Source organism: Xiphias gladius, chromosome 14, assembly GCF_016859285.1.
Source record: "Xiphias gladius isolate SHS-SW01 ecotype Sanya breed wild chromosome 14, ASM1685928v1, whole genome shotgun sequence".
In the NCBI taxonomy this organism is placed as follows: Eukaryota; Metazoa; Chordata; class Actinopteri; order Istiophoriformes; family Xiphiidae; genus Xiphias; species Xiphias gladius.
This window is the reverse complement of record NC_053413.1, coordinates 19,521,941-19,545,807: the sequence shown is the minus strand read 5'-3', so window position 1 is coordinate 19,545,807 and position 23,867 is coordinate 19,521,941. Positions and strand designations below refer to the sequence as shown.

The 23,867-nt window shown below is 36.4% G+C and overlaps 1 protein-coding gene across 1 annotated transcript; it reads left to right on the top strand.

Moving 5' to 3' along the window:
* Positions 1–239: 239 nt before the first annotated feature.
* On the top strand, positions 240–21,103 carry LOC120798463 (macrophage mannose receptor 1-like). Its single transcript, XM_040142710.1, has 32 exons — positions 240–336; positions 745–1,101; positions 1,375–1,545; positions 1,795–1,950; positions 2,267–2,377; positions 4,596–4,733; positions 4,841–5,020; positions 5,207–5,361; positions 5,732–5,845; positions 6,643–6,758; positions 7,584–7,732; positions 7,823–8,022; positions 8,637–8,758; positions 8,952–9,024; positions 9,138–9,291; positions 9,460–9,498; positions 10,676–10,839; positions 10,968–11,029; positions 12,354–12,454; positions 12,595–12,737; positions 12,954–13,059; positions 13,850–13,980; positions 14,283–14,312; positions 14,522–14,551; positions 15,194–15,293; positions 16,285–16,517; positions 17,475–17,640; positions 17,864–18,034; positions 18,152–18,268; positions 19,073–19,231; positions 19,454–19,480; positions 19,572–21,103. Exons 1-32 carry the CDS (start codon positions 264–266, stop codon positions 19,829–19,831), a joined length of 4,308 nt encoding a protein of 1,435 aa, XP_039998644.1. The 5' UTR covers positions 240–263; the 3' UTR covers positions 19,832–21,103.
* The last annotated feature ends 2,764 nt before the right edge of the window (positions 21,104–23,867 follow it).

Here is a 23,867-nt window from a genome sequence, read left to right as displayed (position 1 = left end):
CATCCACATAGTAATGTGCATGTTGTTCTGGGAATGCATTGTGTTTTACAATGAAACAGCTAAGTGTGCAAATGTCAGCATTTGGGTTCCTGTAAAAAATAATTTGCCCCTCCTTGTTCATCTTATGTAAAATGAAAGAAAAAAAACAAGACGGGACATGTCAGTACTATTAAGTTTGACGTTCGACAATCATTCACATAGCTCTTAAACCTTCTGTGAGAAATGCATGAATAAAGTCTTCTGCTGTAAGACATTTCAGAGGAATGCTAACAATGAGGATAACTTTTAAAGCTTGTGTGCTACTCATCCAAACGCTCCAATGTTTGGCCTCAGATGGTACAGTGTTCCAACTTTTAATTTTCTGCTTTTTATGAGATTGAGCAAATGTGCACTCTACTCTGTATATTTGATTGTTCTTTACCATATGTCAGCGTGTAGTGTACCTTGTGTCACCTATGTTACCCAAATGAATTCTTGTACATTATTTACAGTTTAATATTGAGATGAAGGCTGTTTTACTTTTTGCACTTATATTTTGCAGAGACAAGATGGTCGTAAGAACTTTGTTTGTTAATTAAATTTCAGTTTATACTGTGAATAACTGTCAGTACTACTGTCCATATAATATAAAATCAATTTAGACACGACAAGGACAGACGGTGCAAACAGATGTTTGAATGATTTTCTGAATTCTTCTGCAATAAACAGTCAAAAATATGTGTTTTTACCAATTTTTCTCTTCAGATTCACCATTTCAACTAACTTCCAAGGCCACTGGTTTTTGTTTGGTTAAAACAAATAACTACTGCAGTAGCATACGCTGGACAACTGGTGACCGACTTCTGGTTAAACAGAGGAATAAGTGCCTTGGAGTCCAGGGGAAAAGTGTGGGAAGTGAAATAAGCCTCTACGAATGTGACGAAAACAATGAACTCCAAAAGTGGGAATGCAAGAATGAAACAGTGCTCGCTCTCAAAGGCCAGGAGCTTTACATTGAGCTCAATTCAGATAGCGCAGCAGTTCTTTCCAAAACAATCGGACCCAATAACCACCTCACAATTTCAGGGACTTCCAGCGGGGCTTGCACAAGAACATACAGAGGTACAGAACTGTATAAAACTGTTCTTTTGAAGGACATGTACTCACCACACTAGAACAATGACCATTGTCATAGAATTTTCAAGTATGATGATGTATCAGATAATATTTAGCTTATCTTTATAAACTGGTTACTAGCTACTCATGCATTCATATTTACTTAGTACTGCATATGCCGCATAGTAATAACTGTTTTATAAATATCTATTTGAATTGTGGTAAAGATATGTTTTGAAGTGGTTTGTAATATGTTGTTTTCTTCTTATTCCCTGTTAGAACTTTATGCCATCGGTGGAAATGCAGCTGGAATGCTCTGCATGTTTCCCTTTATGTACAGCAACCAGTGGTACTCAGACTGCACTACGTTTCACTCCCCAGAAAGGCGTCCTTGGTGTGCAGTTGAAACAAAATATCAAAATGAACGCTGGGGCTTCTGCCCAACTACTTGTGAGTACTGTCTGTGAAAACTTAAAGAAGTTTAAGTGAGTAAAGTTTAATTACAGCTTTCGGGAGCTGTAATTATTTTTCAGAGCACCTACAAGCATAATTTGATTTAGACCGTACCACTAGTTTACAGTTAAGTAAACCCCCCAACATTTAATGGAGACAAAATTGCACAACTTTAGGTTACAGGGAGAAAAATTACTATTTGTAGAAAACATTAACATAACCATATTTTAAATATTCATTTAACAGCCAAAGAAACCTGGCATAAACACCCAACAACAGGAGCATATTACCAGCTCAACACGCAGTCAGCTCTGACTTGGCCCCAGGCTGAAGTCAGCTGCAAACAGCAAGGCGCCTCACTGCTCAGTATCACCGATCCTCACGAGCAGGCTTATGTCATAGGTAAGGTGGTAATGACTCTATACTGGATATACCGATAAAGGGAGCATGAATTTGGGAATACACAATAATTATGTACCAATGCATTTTGTGCTATTTGTATAATACAATTTAATTTTTCAATTACTGGATTTTCATTATAATGGCACTCATTAAAAAGATCAATTTGATACATTCTTAAAGGCACTACTTGAATTGATAAATCTGAATATGTGTTTGGATACTGTTGTTTAAACAATCAGGAACTTTTTGCTTTACCAAAAACTGATGACACAGGGAAGGACTATTTTGTCATTTTTGTTTCCCATGCCCCCAACAGTACTACTAGGGGCAGGGGGCAATAAAATTTGGACTGGGCTGATTCTGGATCCAGAACATGGCTGGAAATGGCCCAATGGGAGGCCTTATCGTTATATGAAATGGGACTCAGGTAGGTTTTCTTCCACTTCAATACTTTGTATTAATAAAAATAAATAAATTAAATTAAAATGATAATATTTTAAAACTTACGAACACTCGATCTCTACCAGAAAGCTCAAACAGCTGGAAGCTGTCTAGTAAAACCTCTTGATTAAACAAAATAGAATCCTGTGTGGTGAAACCTGTGGCTACTAAACAAACTTAACTTTTCTTGTTGAGTTTTTTCCTCACTGCATTAAGTTGAGCTAAAACTAACCTTTTTGTACCTTATGCTAATATCTATACCAGGAAAATTGTATCTGTTATAGCAGTACCAAGTCTCAGGAGTTTTCTCTACATTCTCATAACTTAAGACTATAAGTCTTAAGGTATGAGTCTTTCAACTTTCCTAAGGAGGTCAGCATAGTTATAATCCAAGATATCTTTCAATTTTTTTTTTTAAATCCATTTTTCTCAAAATATTTTACAAGTGATTTTGAAATATTTTTACAGTATAATTTTTTCAGGTTGTATTTAATGTATTCACTGACTGAACAAACTTTGTAAATTCAATGTATGGAATGTTAAATTTTATAGCTGTTTGGATGCCTTGACTTTTTGTTCATCCGTTTTAACAATCTGCAGCAACACCGACGACTTCTTTGATATGGTGTCAATTAGTTTGGAGCAACCTCCGAGTTAACTTCAGTAAACGTTAAATCAGTTAGACCTAGAAGTCTCCATTAGGTTGGGTGAGTTTTAAGTTGTGAAAATGGGTGTGTTTTCAAAACCGAATATCCGAATACCAAGCTCACAAATTTACACGGTATATCTTGTTTGTTTAGTCCATAAAAATGATGTGTAAAAACAACAATTTGTGGTTGTGTGTGGGACTACAAGACTGAGACAAATATGAGAACTGCAGGGTTTTCCCAAGGTTTTCAGAGGGCTAATTTGTTGTCTGGGTTCTGGGGTGGTGGTGGGGGATTCAAAATTTTAAGTCCTTTTAAGTTTTTTCATGTTGTTTTCGACCTTTATCCTCAGCGTTTTTGTTAAAGCTGGCAACACTTATTGTACTTATAGCCAAAAGTCTATTCATTTGACCATAATATGTTTGAGACTTAATGAAATACAGTATATGTGGATTACCTTAACATGTACACATAGTAAGAATAAACATGTTTAAACACATATGTAATTATTCACTGGTGAAAGTAGTTCAACTTCTCAGGAAAAACACCCTTCGTCAAGCAGTTTTCTGACAGCTGACGAAATCACAAGAGGAGCAGCGAGAACTATCAGGTTCAGAGCAACGTCAAAATTGGAGAAAGCAGCAGTGGAGAAACTTATGTTCGAACAAGAGCACAGTGAAATATGTAACACGAGAGTTAAACTGTATCAGCCATATTGATTTATCGAGTAAAACTGGACAGATCCTAAGAGTTTATAGTTGGTGTTTGTGCTTATTTCAGTCACCAGTAAAACTACCCTGCTTTGATAAGCGGTTTTCATGAGAATAATACTTTATGTGTGAACACAGCCAACCTTGTTTAGCTGCCAAGCCACGTTAGATACTAATGGTAGTTCAGTTGAGGTATTTTAATGTAACATCAACTAACTAGCTTCCCTGGCTAACGGAACTTAATTCAGTTATTGAATATCTATGTAAGTTAGCTAGGGTAGCAATTACTTTAATTTTAAAATAGGCTCCATTAGTTGTATCTTCTATTTGCTATCGCTGTTGTTAACATCCACGAGAATTACTCCCTAACAAAAAAAGTTTATACTTTATTTATTCTTTATTGGGGGCTTACATTATTGATGGCTTGCAACTTTCTTACCTGAGTGAATGGTTGTAACGACCTTCCTAACTTGAAAGTAAAGAGAAATATCCCATAATCTGTTAGATTCTTATCGCCAATCTTATCAGTCACACACAAATTACACAAACGTTCCTCCAAACGCTGATTGTTAATTAGCAGGTCATTCCTGTTGCCAGCTTACCTTTCCATTTGAGATCAAGCCAACTCTCCATTTATGATTTGTCGGTGCATAGAACTCTCATCGTGGTTTTTACACTCATTCTGATAGATCGCCCTAAATGCCTGTTTACGTTCATTTGGCCTAAGGCGTTCTGCCAAAACATTTAAGCACAGTGCCTAAGCCTTGCTCTGGTAGGGAAAACTCTGAACCGGTATATGGCTGTCTGTATAACCAACACGCCAAGTGTAACCATTATCTTGTTTTAGGACATCCACTTCCTAATCCAGGATACAACTGTGCAATTTTTGATCCTGCTGTACAGTATGCCTGGCAGAGTTCACCTTGCAGCAAGACACTGGGCTACATCTGCTATAGTAAAGGAGTTGATGAAAATCCTACACAAGGTAAAGAAAAATATCTATTTTATTCTAGACATCCTCTACTTGATGCAGAGCTACATTGTATAACTGTCACTCACTCCTTATATTTCTTTCTTCTTTTTCATGATCAGCTCCCGAGACAGGGTTTTGTTCAAGCCCTTGGATTCCCTACAATGGCCACTGCTTCCACCTTAATCGTACTCAGAAAACATGGTCAGATGCTCAGAGAGAGTGCCGTAGTGAAGGTGGGGACCTAGTCAGCATCCGCAATGTGGAGGACCAAAGCTTTGTCATCTCTCAAATTGGATATGGTACGTGAAGACAATAAAATAAAAGACAAAAAATTACCTTCAAGGAAGCTAATTTGAGATGTCCACAGGACAGACTATGAATAGAAACAAATAAAAACAATATGCAGATTTCGTTTATTAAGTAGGAACATTAAGTTATTGGAAAAAAGTTTATAGAAAGACCTTTTTATTTGTTCCTGTATGCAGCATCCACTGATGAGCTTTGGATTGGACTAAATGACAGGAAGACAGAGGGGCTGTTTGACTGGAGTGACCACTCTACTGTCAGCTTCACTAGCTGGGAGTTTGGGAAACCTGCTGTGTCCACTGATATAAAGGACTGTGTTCTCATCAGAGGAGAGGTAAGGAGTGTTGTGTGGGTATGGTGCACATACTATCCCAATGTACATGCAAGAACATACACACCGTGAGGGAAAGTGACATTAAATAATGCTCTTTAATATGTCCAATAAACCAATACTTACTTGATTTATCAGGCAGAAAAAAGGCAAATTGTGCAGCTACGTATCATAGTTTATTTAATTGTACGTGTTAAGTTTAATATATATTTTGCACTGTATATGTCTGGTTTTACAGTATGATATTACATTTATAAAGTTTTAAGACTGTGGAATTTTGGTTTGACATGTGACATACAAGTACATTGACTGTAGTACCTTTCAGTACATCCAGACTTCACATAAATAAATATTTGATGGTAATTTGTTGTAGAATGGGAACTGGGCTGACCATGTATGTGAGGAGAAACATGGTTACATTTGCATGAAGATGACTGCTTCAAAACCCACTGGCGATGAAGTGGAGCAGGACGTAGGGTGCAAAACTGTGAGTTAAGTTTACTAATCCTTTCCTATTTTTAAAAAAAAAAAAAAAAAAAAAAAAAAAAAATCATTCATCTCTTCATAAAATAATTTCCCCAAGTTTAGTAGTTCAGGAGTACCTGAACATCCAGGCACCACTCCCAAATCAGCCATCACCATAAGATTTTTATTTTTTATTTTTTTTTGAGCTCTGTGTTCTGGTTGTCTCCAGGAACAGCAAGCAGCAGTTTGCAGTCCAGAAAAGCATAAGCCGTACCCGACCTCCCAAGGTTGAAAAAGAGGTGTACCTAGCAGCTTAAGAGCCAGATATTTTTCTTACTGGGACCAAAACAAACAGCTGCACATTGATTGATATTACACTTACATTTACAGGTGGACAGAAACACAGCTTTAATAATAACAACAACAATAATAAAATAATAACAATAATTACAATAATAATAATGTTAGGGGTGTGTGTTTTCGTTGTAGAGTTCCCCCACGTGGTCCAAAAATAAACATTAATGCAGCGTTAAATAAAATGTTTGATTTTATTACACTGCATTTAGGTTTAATATTTCTGTCTGTGATTAGAGTGATCACATTTTTTTTTTTCTGATACAGCATAGATTTGAAAAGTTATTGGGCTTTCAGCCCATTAGATGTCACACTCAGTCACTATTATTATCAAGCAATCCTGCCATATCCAACATACACTACTATGGAAAAACGTTCTAAAATGTTTTACTCCTTTAAAAATCGCAGTAAATTATCAAAAATCACACGATCATTTCTTCTTTTTTTTTTTCCCCAACAATCCAGGGGTGGAGGAGACATGGCTCATACTGCTACTTTATAGGGACAGAGACCAAAACGTTTGATGAAGCTAAAGATGGCTGCAAAAGTTCAGATTCTTATTTAGCTGATGTTTCAAATGGGTAAGAACATTCATTTTTATTCCAAATGCTCTAAGCATGCTCCAATTAAGAATACAATTGGGTTTTAAAGGTCCCATATTTTAACACTTTTAGTCATCATCCATTTATGTGTGTATATTAAACACTTCTGTAATGGTGTTAACCAAAAAAAAAAAAAAAATTGTACTGATTTGAAATCCTCCCACTTTTCTAAGGGCGTCCTTCTCTTCTAGCCACTTACAGTCAGATTTTGCTGCTAGGCGGAAGTACCCACCCACTATTCACCAGCAAACACTGACTGGCTAAGCACAGATCAACTCACAAGGCAGCCTGGGATCAGAATTGGTGGTCAGGTTGGGATAGGGTGATTGTACTGACACGAATAGTAATACTATCAGCAAAATTAATCATCGCAAAATTCAGGAAATCTGCTTTGCTCGGAGGACTGTATATTTATTTTTATTGCAAAATTTGGATCATAACATACATGTACAGCTAAATTTACAGTTTATACTGCTCACCCAGCTCTGCGACAATCAGCACATCTCTGTCTGCCCTGACAGTAGCCCCTCCGCCACTCCCTCACTCTCGCTCGCCCACTCACTCCGCTAGTTTCCTGTTAGCCATTAGCCTGCCTACTTCAGCTAAAACACTTGGAATGGTAGTAGTAAGGGACTCCACATTTTCACAGCTTTTATTTTACAACTGAGTTTATAAAAAACACAAAACACAATCAAAACCCATTTTCACGATATGGGACCTTTAAAAACAGAATTTTAACAAAACAAAAAAGTCACGTAAGATTTTGATTGTATGACTATGATCCTACTCTTGTAATATTTCCAGAGTGGACAATGCATTCCTTGTCAGCTTGGTGGGGATGAGGTCAGAAAAATACTTCTGGCTAGGGCTCTCAAACCAGAAAAACATTGATGAATTTGTGTGGACCAACACAGACTCAGTGAGGTTTACTCACTGGAACGCTGAAATGCCAGGTATGGAGAAATTTTAAAATCTGTCTGTAAAATGTGGCAGAAAGTGGTTTCACAACTGACATTTCACAATTTCTCCCTCCAAATTGCAAGGTCACCAACAGGGCTGTGTTGCCATGAAAACTGGGATTTTCGCTGGCCTCTGGGATGTGTTGCCCTGTGCCAATAAGGAGAAATACATTTGCAAGCACCTAGCAGAAGGGGCTGTTTTAACCCCTGCCCCACCCACTCATAACTCTCTGACATGTGCAGACGACTGGAGACAAGTGGAATCAAGGAAATACTGTGTAAAGGTACAGCCTTTAGAGAATGGAGAAGAAAAAAGAAAAAAAGAAAAAAAATAATCAACCTCAGTTTAAAGGATAAATTCAGATTTTTCAAGTGTATCTTTATACAATAGATAAAATTTTTGGTTTGGTCAAAACAAATTTCCATCTAAGTGATTTTATTTCTGGTCTTCTGACCTTACTTGTGTGATTGAACTTCTCCTTTCTGTTAGCTTGATGAGTTCATATTAATGGGTGTTATAGAAACACTTGAAATATAGTGTTTATAGAACACCTTTAATATGAACTCTTGAATTAAGTAAAATATAACAGTTTCAGCTAGATCAGTTGTTGCTACATAAAAGTATGCAACTAACCAAATTCTAAAAAGACTTTCCACTCTAAAGTTGACATCTATGGTATAACATCTAAATTACACATTTTAAGTAGCATGGTTCTGATACATAGAAATGTGTATACACTTGGGCTGTTAGTTACAAAACAAAACAAAACAAGGAAACTACTCCAACAGCTACATATACAAATAATGTAAATAAACAATAAAACACTGTTTGTCCCTTTAAAATATGTATCATAGCTTGATGTGAAGAGACGTTTAACCTCTTTGACTTGCATTCAAGTTGTTTTCAGAATCATCTCATAACTTGAAGACCTGGTATGAGGCCAGAGATTACTGCAGGGCCATTGGAGGAGATCTGCTCAGCATCCACAGCGCTGAAGAGCTAATTAATCTACCAGATCGGTACAGTATACAGATTACAAAATTTAAAAAATTAAAAACTGGTTGTACCAGGTGGGAAAGGTTGGCCGGTGTCTGGCAGAGCACTGGGACATCACTTCAACAGCTAAATATCATGGTAGGCAAAAGTTTGCTGTTAAAACATTTACAAACAGGTTTTATGCTTAAAACCTCAATATATGTTTGTACATTATAGCTATGAAACAGTCTGGATTGGACTTAGTGCCCCTGACCCAGTCACCCATTATGTATGGAGCGATGGATCCCCAGTAAGTTAATAGTTTTCTACTTGAATAGTCATTTAGACTCAATTAAATAGACAAAATAGACAATCAATGAAATTCTAAATCCCTGTCTCTTTTGTTGTTTGTTTTTGTTGTAGCTGCATTTCCAACACTGGGAGGAGGATGAACCAAACAATAAAAATAATGTGGAATCTTGTACTGAATTCAAATTGCATAGGCGGGGCAGGAGTGGGTCTTGGAACGATGTGCACTGTGAGACGTACCATGGATGGCTGTGCCAGATCCGTGCAGGTAAAATGACTGAACAGCTGAATCCATTTCTTTCTCTCTGTGGTTATCAAGGATTCTAATAGCATTTAACTCTATTGTAACATTTGCTCAAGGTTAATTGAGCAAGCTTGACTTCCCAAAACTATCTCTATTCAGTGTTTTGAGAGTAATTATCTTCTCTCCTCACAGGCGTGACTCCAAAGCCACCCCCAGACCCTGTCACTCCTGGTAAGTTGGCAATTTCCCTACACAGCCACACAGAATACATTGGAAATACACTCTTAAGCCAACCCTTGCTTTCTATTGCATGGTTTAAATTAGAGATGTTATAATAAAAGAAATTTGGAAGTTGGTACCATTACCATTGACATCGATGTCATGGCAAAAAGTGGAAAATATCAAAAATGGTGACATTTCAGGATATGAACATTTTGACAATATGTTGTTAATATAAAGTTAGCAACTGAAACTCACTCACCCTGAATTCTGTGTACATATCTGGATGCCTGTCTTCGAGCTGATTAGATACATTTCAGGTGTTTCCTTTTGTTTGAAATGCTCCGTGACACTGCTTGCATACTGGCTTTTGGTTGCCTTTAACTTGCACAAAATATCTCCGCACATGACGGCATGTTTTTTCCTGAAGTTGCAGCAGACCGGTTGCTGCACCAGCACTTCCTGCCACAATTCATGTGTTGTTGTTATTGTTATTGTGTCTGCCTTCCTTCTTTTTCTTCGTTTTATGTTTGACGTCAGACTAGAACACTTGTAGGGTTATTATACTGCTCTTGTCGGTCCCCGAAGAATCACATCTCCAGTACCTGTGACATCTACAATACCTTTGGTACCTAAGGTACTGTAGAAAAACAAGTCCAAATTTGGCAAAGACTTGGTACTGAAGTATCAGTTCTCATGACATCACTTACATTTACATTTTCCGTTCTGTGATCACATTCATTTAAATATGGCTCACCAACTGAAAATGTGTAGCCCCACAAAAAATTAAACCAGGTCAGCTGCAAAGAGAAGTAACAGCAGCCTTTCCTATGTTGGCCAGCTGTTCTCGGACCCCAAAAACACTGCAGCTGTGGGTTGATCCTCGTTTAATATTTATTGTGCAGCACTAGCTACATACCTTTACATTAAAACATCAGACTTCATACAACAAGACTGCGCCTCCATAAGGATTTACTTAAGTTAAATGCTAACGTTAGAATGCTAACACACCCCTGATAACAACACTAACATGCTGATGTTAAGCAGGTATAATGTTTACCATGATCACCATCTTAGTTTGGTGGCACCTGATGAAAAGCCATTGTGCAAGCATGGGTTAAAAGCAATGGGAAACCTGAACCCACACATATACTAGTGATATATTTCATATTTCTAACATGTTTTTCAGACTACAATAAGACATCAGATGGATGGCTAGAATGGAATGGAGATCAGTATTACTTTAACGGAATGTCAATGGCCATGGAAGACGCTCGTCACTACTGCCAAATGAGGCATAGTGACTTGGTAACTATCAACAGTGAAGCTGAAAGTGTCTTTTTATGGAAACGGGTAAGCATTGACATTTATACTACATCTCTGACATTAATCATTAACCATGGCATTTAAGCACAGAACATACGGAAGTACGGAAATTTAAGTCCTGTAATTTTACCATATGCCTCTATCTGTGTGTGTAGATATCCAGAAATCATGGGTCTTACTGGATAGGCCTGAATGTAGATCTTGATCGAACATTCGGGTGAGTATGAATTACAGTATTTCCAATATATACACCTTTTTACAGCAATGTCATAAAGTTGCAATTACACGACTCTGCAGAGAACTTTTCATTCAAAATGACGAATACAGGATGTGTAGACACTTCACAACACCCAGCTGAGGTGTGAGAGAGAGAAAGAAGAAAAAAAAAAAAGAGAAGGGTGAACGGTTGATTTAACTAGCTAACATTAAGTTAGATAGATTTTTATTACCTATTGTTATGCACTCCAACTGCAGGACTACTAAATGCATGCATCTCCCAGGTACAACAAAACCCTTTATAGTCGGACTGACCATCAGGTATACCAGGACAAATCCTGGTCGGCAGCTGTATCGGTCGGCCTGTGGACCATCAAAAAATTCCATAGTTGATACCGGCCCCGTCAGTCTCTTTACCGGCCCTCCCGATATGTCCTGGTATTCAGGAAGCATACGCTACATGCATGTTCTGGGACTGGGCCTGACTTACCCGACTGAATAATGGATTAAATATAAAGTACAAAAGTATAATGTGAGATATTGCTGATGTGGCCAGATGAATGATGTTGAAACCGGAACCAGATTGTCAGTCAGATTTTTATGTCTGTTGTAAACATTGTAAATGTGTTCGCTCTAGCATCAGATGCATAGACATTAGGCCACAATTTATCTTGGTGTTTTCATGTCAGATTCTTTTGTGCATCACACCCAAACACTCTATTATTATTATCTCTCATTAACTCAGTAATAGTTTTGGCATTCACAGTAGTCCGGCCACGTAACAAATTTAAGTCAAATATTCACTCTGCCTTTAGCTCTTGGTCCTCACCAGTTCCTCATGGAAATATTGGTCTCTTTAGCTTGGTATTAAGCATAAAGTCAGTTTATCAGAACTTTTTAAAACTAAAACAGCTGCCGGCCACAGCTGGTAAGGAGGTTGATAAGGGCTGAGCCTGCGAGCCAGAAAACCAACAAAGTGATCCATAATAAACTAAAGGCTCTGTAGAGCTGAGGGTGACTTCAGATTTGGGTAATACTTATTGTGGGTTCACCATTACAACCTCTCTCACACTACACATACTCTTTTATAAAAATTAATATAAAAAATACTAATTTGTGCAGTTTTAATTATGAAACAGCTCAATTATTTCTTTGAACAGAATCTGGTTGACTTCTACTTGCCTGGATTCAAGAGCAGAATCATTTTGTCAAACTATTATGTCGTGTAACCATGAATAACATTAAAAAACAAGATGGAAATGAAAGTAAGTGTACAATGAATGTGTCTTTTAAAATTTCAATTGATTTTCTTGTGTTCCAAATAGGTGGATGGATGGTTCTCCAGTGGTGTTTGAAAGGTGGGATGAAAGTCAACCTAATTTCCTGAACAATGATGAGAATTGTGCTGTCATGACCAACTCTATGGGTGAGTAACACAAAATTAATAATCTTTCTCTGGCATACTTTCATATGACGAATTCAATAAAGAATCTATCTGTGATTAGATGTAAAAATGTATATTGTTTTTGCTGAAATATTTATTTAATATTCTGGATTTGCCTTCAGGGTTCTGGCATGATTATAATTGTGGGTACGAGTTCCAGTCCATTTGTAAACGCAGTAGCTCACCACCGGCCAATGCCACTGTACCTACAACAGCTCCTCCAAGAGGTGGCTGTCCACAAAACTGGAAAAAATTTAACTCAAAGGTCAGAGGTCACTTTTATGCTCTGTTATAGTTGTTTGAGGGGATGGGAATACAACTAATACTGACTTAATTCTCAGTACCTGTATTGAAATGGGCCTTTAATCTGAAAGCACTGCCTTTGATCTATTTATTGATTTATTGATCTATTCATGGATTAAAAAAATAAGATACTGCTCACTTGAAATATCACACAAAGCTGTTGATTGTTCACCTACAGTGTTACAACATCATTACTAACCAGAATAAGACATGGGAAGGAGCGAGGACACATTGCCAAGAAATGGGAGGAAATCTAGCCTCAATTCTTTACAGAAATGCGCAAGGTTCGTTTTATGATTTTTTTTCCAGAAAACGTTTTTATATTCCAGCGAAATGTATATCATGCATATTTCATAAAACTATACATTTCTGGTGGGTGTCAGCCAGAGACAATGAGCCTCATTATTGAAAGGTGGTAAAAATGTGAACTTGTTTTTATTAACCAAGCATTTTTGCTGGGTTCATCAATATTATCCTTTATTGTACGCTTATTTATTGTCTGCATTGGGCATTCAGGGACTACCCAGCAAAACCAAAAGCTTTTTACAATAAAATGGAGCTCAGAGCGCAAACTTATAATGGAAGAACGCAGAGATTCCAGTGTGCAGAAGTTCATATTTACATACAGTATGATTATTATCTTTCCAGAACCTAGCAAACTTTCTTTGCTAGGTGAGCAGTTAAAACTTTTGTTCTCAGTGTAAAAAGGTTTGAGATGCTCAAGTGAGTTATTTTATGTCCATTTGAAAGTGGTGTGGCCCTGACACAAAAAAAAACCCCTTCAAACTGCAAAGGTTATCAAAAGTTGATGATCAAGCTCTGCATAGCCTCACATTATCTTCTTCCTTCTAGTTAATGTTGTACTTCAACACAGCTAACATCTAGATAACCATACAATGTACAAGTAGAGTATGTTGTGCTCCTGCATATGTGGAAATAACTAAACCAAAGATAAACAATACACTTCACACTTCACACTCACATTTTTATTTAAATAGTCTTGGTATATGCTCACAATACAATTTGAGAATGTTTGGCAAAAAGTTGTGTTATACATTTGTGTTTCATTTTTAGTGTTTTTGTCAGCTGAAATGGCCATGGCACCTACTACAAACCTGTGGATTGGTTTGCATAATCAAAAAGGTTATCGGTTTCACTGGACAGATGGGCGACCAATGCGATATACCAACTGGGGGTCCATGGGGGTAAGTGTACAATGTCATTTTTGTATTAAAATGTTGAGTACATGAGTTATGTGCTGCACTACTAAAAAAAAGTTTTTCTACACTAATAAAACATTTTTAGTAGTGCAAAAAATTTGAAAATGTGAGTCTTTGTTTCTCCGCCATTCAGTGAGATTTTTACAGGACCCTCTTTGGGTAACATGTTTAAAAGTATAACTTTCAACTTAGGGCAGAAACAACTGTATATATATGCATCTGTATTGTTTATCATACAATTTTGGTGAACTGCTAAATATTTCTGACACACTGGTTTTCCATTGCAGAGGCATTACTATTCATATTCCCATTATGAGGTAAGCCTATTTTGATCAATTTATTGTGTAATACCACTTTTTTGTCTTGACTGGAGCAAAAATACTTTTATGCTAGGCTGGGCTTTTGCTTACGGCATACCTAACCTTTATCTAGAATTCTGATGAATTATATGCCCCTATATTGTTTGTGATATATTTTCTGCTTGTGTATTCATAACAATTTCTGACGTCCTGATTTTTCGTTGCAGATGAACTCATATTCTGACATTTTTTATGAGGTAATGCTTTCATTAAACTGTAATATGTAATATGACTAAATTTCTCATGACTTGGAGCTTTTGTGACAACCAGACAACCATAATTATCATAAAACTGTAAGCACTGTAAAAGCTGATAATAACTGTGGAAGTGTAATAGGTGACTATTAGTTAAAAATAAACAAAACAAAAAAAAACAGTATCATAGCTTATTATTGCCCTTTTATGTCAATATGTTCATTCATTTATTTCTTTATTATTATACTTATTTTAGATAATCCAGTTATTAATGTTATTTGTTATCATGTGAAGATATTTATATCAATATGTCAAAATAAAATAAAATAAATAAAGAATTTACAGAAACAACCTTTTAGAGGTACAGTATACTATATAGAAATTATTGGGTACCCTGCTGTCTCACTGGGTTAGTTCAAGTTAACATGGAAAGCTAGTCTTTGTCAGTAGATGGGGATTTATATTATGCAGTACCATTAGGGCTGCCACAGCTTAACCAAAGATCACTGGTGTCTTGGTCAACTAATGATCATATTTTTTCTTTTTTAAATTTTTATGGGACATGTACCATGACTGCTCCAAAATTAATCTGATTCTTACAGTAATTTGCTCTTTACCTTTCTATCGTCTCTCTCTGTGCTTAAGGAGAAAGAGTGTGCTGCGATGAGTGCCGATACTGGTAATGGAAAATGGTCAAAAATGTCCTGCAATGCCACCAATGGATATGTCTGTCTTCGGAATCTTGGTAAGCTCTTAAATGCATTTCTTGTAGCCTAGCGTGATTTCATTAGACAAGGAGAGGTACAATAATTTCCATTTGTTTCATTAATTGTTTTCAATGTTTACATTACATCGGAATTTCCAAGGTAATTTGATGCAAACGTTGTTAATCCAGTATTGTCACAAAGTGGCCCTGCTCCTTGAGAAATGTCACTTTGTCTGACTAAACACTCCAAAATCCTAAATTCTTTATTGTATTATCAAAATAGTTGGTGATTACTTTTCTGTTGCTTGATTAATCGCCTAACCATTGCAACTCTAATTGCAGAATTTACTTTTACCAGATATTCTTCATTTTCCCTGATTGACAAAACACATGCAATATGGGCAACTGCACTACAGTAGCAGGGGCATGGTGTATGGCATGTGCATGACTAAGCAAACAACAGCTGGTGTATTTTAGAACAAATAATTGTCGGCGATGAAAATACAATAGTGATGATGAAATAATGATAATGAGGTCAATTCTGGAAATTAAGGACCCACTTTGCAATTACTTGGCTAGATCTACTCCATTCCACATGTTTGGGCGCACAGAGTGACATTTAATGCATTTATTTGGGACTACTAAACGATTAAATTCATGTTTTTTTGAAAAGGGTCTGATTTTTACACAAGCCTAAGTGGAGTTTCGACTACATTATAATTCTACCTTTAAAACCACTAACTGTATTAAAGCAACTGATGATCTGTTGTGTTACCGTATTGTATTGTAATTAGTATTTCCCGGTGATCAGTTGTGATTTCAACAATAAAAAATTTAGATGTGTTACAATGTATTTCAAACATGGGCCTATTAAAACTGTTTTTTTTTTTTTTTAACTTAGGTGGGTGAGTTAATAATATTTTTCTCAGGAAAATGGAAAAGAATAGTCACTTAAGCATTTATACAACACAGCTCCTGACCGTAAGATAAATGGAAAAACTAAATTTGTGTATATTCTCATCCTTCATAGACCCATCTCTCCCGGACTCCCCTGAACCAACAGTTACTACTCAATATGTCAAAATCATTAATGACTCTATCAAGGTTGTTACACAGCCAATGAACTGGGATGCAGCCCTGAAGCACTGTCAAAGTGATGGTGCTAACCTGGCTAGCCTGAGAAATGAGTGGTCACAGGTCTATGTCGAACTAATGGCTCTGAATCTTAACGCTGGTCTGTGGATTGGACTAAACAAAAAACAGGTACAGAGCACAAAGCATCTCAAACGGCACATAACAAAATAACATAACTAACCTCTGCTTGTAACTTGACATTTGTTGACTACCATAAATGTTCAATCAAAAATGTTGATAACTAGCAATGATGACTTGTTTTTTAATGAAGATTTTTACTTTAAAAATTGTATTCTGTAATTGTTGAAATATAGTTATTTCACATTTTATATAGATATAAAAAACAAATTGTCAAATTATATTATTGATTACTTTTATGAAGCTAAATGTTTGTGCTTTTTTCCATGACATCTAGCATTAAAGTCCAAGAGAGCAACATTACCTTGCTTATGTGTATATACACACACACACACACACATATACATACACACACACATACATACACACACACACACATATACATACACACACACACACATACACACACACACACATATACATACACACACACATATACATACACACACACATATACACACACACACACACACACACACACATATACACACACACACACACACACACATACATATATACATACACACACACACACACACACACACACACACACACACACACACACACACACACACACACACACACACACACACATATATACACATTCCTCAGGGGTATATATATCTATATCTATCTATCTATATCTATCTATATATATATAGATAGATATAGATATAGATATAGATTTATAGATAGATATATATAGATATATATATAGATTATAGATCCACAAGAGCCAAATTTTACAAAAGCAAACATTGAACAAACTTTTCAGCAGTTTTAAAGGCTAGGTAATTGTAAGAATAAGAAAGAGAATAGTCAAATTTTTAAAAAGTTTACCATTCACTGTAAAAGTCCCAAAGATTACAGATTTTCATGAAAACACAATCTCCCTATATTTTGAATTAATGATGTTGAATGCATTTTTAATCAATCTTTGCTTTCCAGACTAGAGGATATTTCAGATATGTTGATGGCTGGCATATGACCATATCCAACTGGGATAGAAGGGAACCAAGCATGGAACGACATTGTGTATATGTGAATGTGGATGGAAAATGGAAGACCGCTGACTGCAATCAAAACAAGTCCAGTATTTGTATGAAGTCGACAGGTAGGGATCATGTCAAACAATTGGAACATCGTTTTAATATTAACACAATAAGTTACATGAAATACACTGACTGTAGGCTGTCACCATTGTATTTTGTGTTAAATGTGACAGTTTTCTTTCTCTACAATACTGTCAAATAGGTGCTTACCTCAGTGCATTGGATTTGAAAGCATGTACTGTAATTAGATAACTTCAGTGTAATCACTGTTTCTATCATTCACAGATGTACCACCAACAGAGTCAACTGCTTTCCCAGGATTTTGCCCTGATGACCCAGACACAAGCAGATACACAAGCCAGGGTTACACCTGGCTACCATTTAAGGGTCACTGTTACATCTTTCTCACAGATAGATGTGAGTGGCCAGATGCATCTGCTAACTGTGTAAGACATGGTAAGGATTTTCTATGTATGATCTAATAAATATTCTTAATCATTCAGCTGTGTTTAGCTCTAACGAATGACCTACTGTTTTTTTTGTTTTTGTTTGTTTGCTTGCTTGTTTGTGAAGGTGGAACTCTTGCCAGCATTGAAGACCCCGATGAGCAACAATTTATTCTAAACAATGTGAAAAAATACGCAGACAGCCACTCCTCTTTCTGGATTGGCTTGTTTAAAACTCACAAAGGTACAGTCACATTCTCAGTGGAGAAAAATTAAGCTACACTTTGCTGAACATAAAGAAGGAAAATAATCTTTGTAAAACAGAAGCGCTGAAACAAAGAGGTTACAAAATTACTGTAGCTTAATTTTTATTTGAGCTGAAAAGAGAACTGAAAGATAGAACTGAGGCATAGAAACTATGGTACGTTTGGTCAACAACAAATGGAGAAAAAATATTTTTATCTGATCCAATAAATATCTTATCTTATACCCTTGAAGACTCACCACCCAGCTCTTATAGTTGTCCACAGCTTCACACAGTGTTTTAGCATCCTTCAGCTTCTTTTGATTTTCATGGCCCCAACACCAACCTAATTTCCTGCTGCAGCAGGCAGTTGTTTTAACAGAAGCTCTGACAAACCTGGAGGGGAACACTGTAGAGCATTAAGCATTTTAAGAGTAATGCATTTCCCTCAGTTTGATTAAGATTAAAAGCAGGAGACTGAAGATTGAACACATCAACAAATGCTAATGTTGCTCTCTGAGGTTACAGTTTACAAAGTGCCCTTCAACTTTTTCAGATCTATCGTTTCAATGGGTCATTTTCATAAATTGTTTTTACTTTTCACAGTAAAAATAATGTAGGAAATGTTACCTTATATGTTATACAAGCACATTTAGAAAAATTCAGTGTTGCGAAATCTTGTTTCTTTTCGCACTGAAAGAAATTATGTTTAGTATCAAATTGAAGAAAAAAGAAACATTTAATCGGATACAACAACAAACTTTACAGAGATAAAAAAAATACTGAATTTTTCCTTGCCCCCAGGCTTATGGCGGTGGTTGGATAAAACAGTCATGGACTACAGTAACTGGGATATGGATCAACCTGATGACAACAATTATGGATCGTTTAGAGTGTCAGATGGGAGATGGAGGACAGGCAGCCGGTGGCATGACAGAGGATATATTTGCAAAACACCCAAAGGTGAGATCATCACACTTATTGGATCGAATAATACGTTTGAATTAAAGTTATGTTTTTTACAATAACAGGAATATGTAACACATGTAATGTTGAAACTAACAAATGAATCAAAAATATATTCATAAATTGATTTTGAGATGTTTAAAATATGCGGTCAATGATACAGAAAAGTACCTTTAGTCCTTTTGAAAGTTTATTTGATCCTCTTTTTCTACTTTCTAGTGTTACGAGAAGTGCTACAGGCAACTGGTAAGTTCAACACCTAATCATTTTTTACTTGACTCATAATTATAATTTAGTTTGTTTGGCTGAACATCATCTATGTGTTGAATCTGTACAGTAAAACCTACGGTGGATCCTCAAACCCGTGGCCACATAATTTTGGCAGTTGTGGTGGTCATTACTGCAATTGCCATAGGGATAGTCATCGTCTTCTTTCTCTTCAAGCCTGGCCGTCGCCTACCTATCCCTGAAAAGTTAACTACATTTGACAACCCACTCTTCTTCAACAATGAGCAGTCCCCACCTGATCTGGTGGACACAAATAAACTGGTAGCAAATGCAGAGGAAGAAAACCCTGGTCCTGTTGTAACTGTGTAATGTAAATACCAGCAGAGCGTTCCTGGCATTCTCAATCGTAGGACAAATAACTTTGTTTTCTGTTTTGAAAAGAAAGAAGTTTCAATGCAGTTGCCAATAATAGGCCTTAATGAACAAACAGTTTAAGCTGTAGGATGTATGAAATCACAGAGAAATGTCTATTTGTGATCATCTGAAATTATGTTTAATTGTATATTTTATGGCTACTAAGAATTTACTGATGTACATGATATTGAATGTACAATTAAGTACATAAGTATTTGCACAGTGACACAATTTTTGTAATTTCAAATGCAAATTTCATTTCAAATCCATTGTGGTGTCATACAGAGGCACAATTATGAAAATTGTGTCACTGTCCAAATACTTATGGACCTAACTGTACATGGCGTCATTTCAATCCATACCTTATTTTACTGTACCTTATCTGCTCGGAATGTGAGGTGGAGTTTTGCATCTACTACATATTGCTCACTGTGTTGTAGATGTTGTAAACAACAAACCATGGACATCATTAAATCTTTTATTCAACTTTTCCTTAAACTTTTAAAAAGAAAAGCTCAGTGGGTTTATTGCTTTACTGGGGTGCATAGCTTTGCTTAAAACAATCAATGTTTTTTATTAGCATTTTCTGTATTTCTGCATTTTGTGTCCACCACTTATAAGAAAAAAAATATTGTACTTTTATATCCTTTACATTTATGTGATGGTTGTGGTTACTGCTATTCGTCAAGGTTTTTCAACCGAAATAAGCAGTGAATGGTGATTTGAACAATTTAATTCAGTGGTTTAATTCAAATCAGATTTTAAAAATGACAAGCAATGTTTACTTAGAACAAAAAAAAACAAAAAAAAAAAACCTGTAAAGACAGGATGAGGACACACATTGTTAGAGGGAGACATCTAAATCGACCTAGAGGCTGCTATAAAGTGAACTGTTTATGTGAGGTCAAGATTAGAAAATGTATTCAGTTTACCTCTTGATGAAAGCTTGTGTTAGAGAGATGTGGCTATGAATTCAAAACTAACAACTGATCTTTTGTGCACTTGGGGGAAGCAGAACAAGCTGGGGAAAAAAAACACTGACAGTATTATCACCATCTAAAATTGTTATTGAGCATGTTTTTTAGTATTTGTTTGGCGTTATGTTTCTGGCTAATTTTCACTCCTCTTTTAGCTCTGTTTAGAAAAACAAAAGTATCTAACTTTTTATCATGCTAAATACACTTCACCAGTTTGTGACTAACTTTGTCTGTCTGCTTTTTTTTTTTTTCAAACCAACAAACATATTATATAATGTTCATCTTTAAGATAGTGTACATCTTTCATTCACTAACTTAAGACTGTGGGAAATTAGACATGTGCATAAATATTTTGTGTTTCATTTGATTTGAATTGTAATTAATGTCAATTTACTTACTGGACCCCTCAACACCCTCACCAGCTGTTCTCATAAACTTCCTGTGGCCTTTTTAGTTATGGATTACAATTGGGATTGCTGGAAGTTCCTCTAATTGGAGAGTAAATTTTAGCCGCAAAAGAATGAATCAATGAATATCTAGCAAGAAGCTTTACAAACAGCATGTGAGCAAACAGGAAACAGTCAAGTCTCAGCTTATTTAATGCTTGTCTACTGTTGGATATTGTTAAATAGGCAGCAAACTCCTTCCCTAATAATGATAAATGATGAGACTGATGTTAGAATGTATCTGCAAATTCACTATAAGAAGCAGGGGTGAGTGTTTCTTCAATGGCAAAATACATTTTAAAATCCATTAGTTTAACATGTTTCTAATGTAGCTTTTCAGCATACAAAAAGTATGTACAATACAGTATTGCCAAACTATACTTTGATACAGGTTATGCAAGTTAGACCAAAAACAAATCACAGACAATTACATCCATTCAAAAAGCATCGATCCACGTATCATAGCCTATACACTATTACCTACAGTACTGTGAAAAAAGTTTCAGGCACTTTAGATGTTTAGATTCTTATCTGTTTATCACACGATACCATCATGGAGGCATCTGATCGGTCCCAAACTGATTCTGCAGCATTACAATGACCCCAAACATACAGCCAGAGTCACAAAGAACTATCTTCGGCAACAACAAGTACAAGGAGTCCTGCAACAGATGGCCTGGCCCCCACTGAGCCCTGATCTCAACATCGTGGAGTCAGTGTGGGGTTACGTGAAGAGACAGAAGACACTGAGACAGCCTCAGTCCACAGAATAACCCTGGCGAGTTCTCCAAGAGGCTTGGAACAATCTACCTGCTGAGTGAGCGCCTTGAAAAACTGTGTGCAATAGGAGAATTGGTGCTGTTTTAAAGGCAATGGAGGGTCAAACTGTAAATGGTAAGTTATACTTATTTGATTAAGGTTTTTTTTCTGTTTATTGCACTTTGTAGGAAGTTAACTGAAAAGTAAAAACTAATCATTACTTTTGGAAGTATCCTCACATGACTTTTAGTGCCTAAAACTTTTTCACAGTACTGTACATGTTTGCTAAATCAAAGAGAGCCTACCCTACAGTTTGCTAGTCATCAGTTAAAGCCATTTACTCACAGCATAGCTTAAAGACAAAAACAAGAAGGAAGTTATTCTAACAAGCAACAAACGCACCCTCAGACCACACACAGTCAACGGGTGACTGAGCAGCCACTAAATTCAAAATAATATTAATAATAATAATAAATCCCAAATAAACCCTATAGGTTCTGCTCTGTTTTCAGTAGCTGTAACACAACGGTTTCTGCGTCCAGGCTGCACAGCACATAACAATATAATACATCCACCACATCAACAAGAACACAGCTACTCACACATAGCCACGGAAACACATTTAGAAAAGTAACCAGCGATCACAGGCGCACAGATACAGCGACAGACATGAGTTGGATCTGACTCACATTATTTGAGGTCGAAGTCAATCCTCCTCTCGTTGATTTGGATGAACTAACCATGTCATACAATGTCCCAGTGCATTTGTTGCCGTGTCGGTGATTTCGACAAAATGGTTTTTCGACGAATCCCCTGTGTCCATCTTTATCAACAGATGATGTTAGAAGAGAGCTAAGCTTACGTTAACTCTCCCGGTTGTCTCATTTAACGTTACATGAATTGTTAACTTTCTACTGTTTGTTGTGAGGCCGGCGTTTGACAGTTCAATTCAGAGTTTCTTTCCCACAGACGTCTCCAGTCGACGTTTTCGCAGGGGTATGACCTCGTTTATCGCTATCTGTTTGTTCCGTAGCGTTAGTGTTTTTAATCAAAGGATGCCAACTTCACCTGCGTTTCCCTCCATCGGTGGACGGCGGTAAACATGCAATGCCACTTTTGTCCACACAGGCTGGATGACATTTACCAGCCGTTAAATCCCAGGGGGCGCTGTTTCGGGACGTGGCTGTGACAACGCTGTAAGAAGCGGCGAGAAAATTATTCAATATTGTCGTTAAAATCGCAGTAATAGTTATTTTGGATAGTGGGAGGAAAGAAGTAGAGATTGTAGATGATGGGTTACTTTACCGCTGGCTTTGCTGTCAAATGCCTTTTGCAAGATAAAAATTTGGTCTCAGAGTAAAAGGTTGAAATATAATACTTGTTGCTGCCAGTTTGTCTGAAGGTAAAGCTGAATACATGATAAATACATATGCTTTACTGGACAGTTTAACAACAGCGCTGCCTCTGTGGGGTTCTTATATGTACAGTTATAATACCATATTTCAATAAAAATAAATATAAAAAATATAAAATACAATGAACAGAGGCAGTGTGCTCCTTACTAAATTTTGCTTTATTTTTTAATCTACATTACAGATTGGATAGCGTGTTGTTGTTTTTTTTTACTACACTCACTGTCAAATAGATCCATAAACACACTTTTTCTGGGATAAAAAAAGAGTATCTGTAACTGTGCTGTTAATCCATAGTCCCAGACCTCTTCTGGGGTAGTAATTCTTGTTCAGTGTGTTTTCCCTATTTGTATCTGTTTTTGGTATTTGTTCCATTTGGAGCATATTTCCCATAATG

Coding starts and splice junctions, on each gene's coding strand:
- LOC120798463 (XM_040142710.1), top strand. CDS start 264: ATGCTAACAATGAGGATAACTTTTAAAGCTTGTGTGCTACTCATCCAA. Junction 1,102..1,374: donor TTGCACAAGAACATACAGAG/GTACAGAACTGT, acceptor ATTCCCTGTTAG/AACTTTATGCCATCGGTGGA. Junction 8,759..8,951: donor CTAATTAATCTACCAGATCG/GTACAGTATACA, acceptor TGTACATTATAG/CTATGAAACAGTCTGGATTG.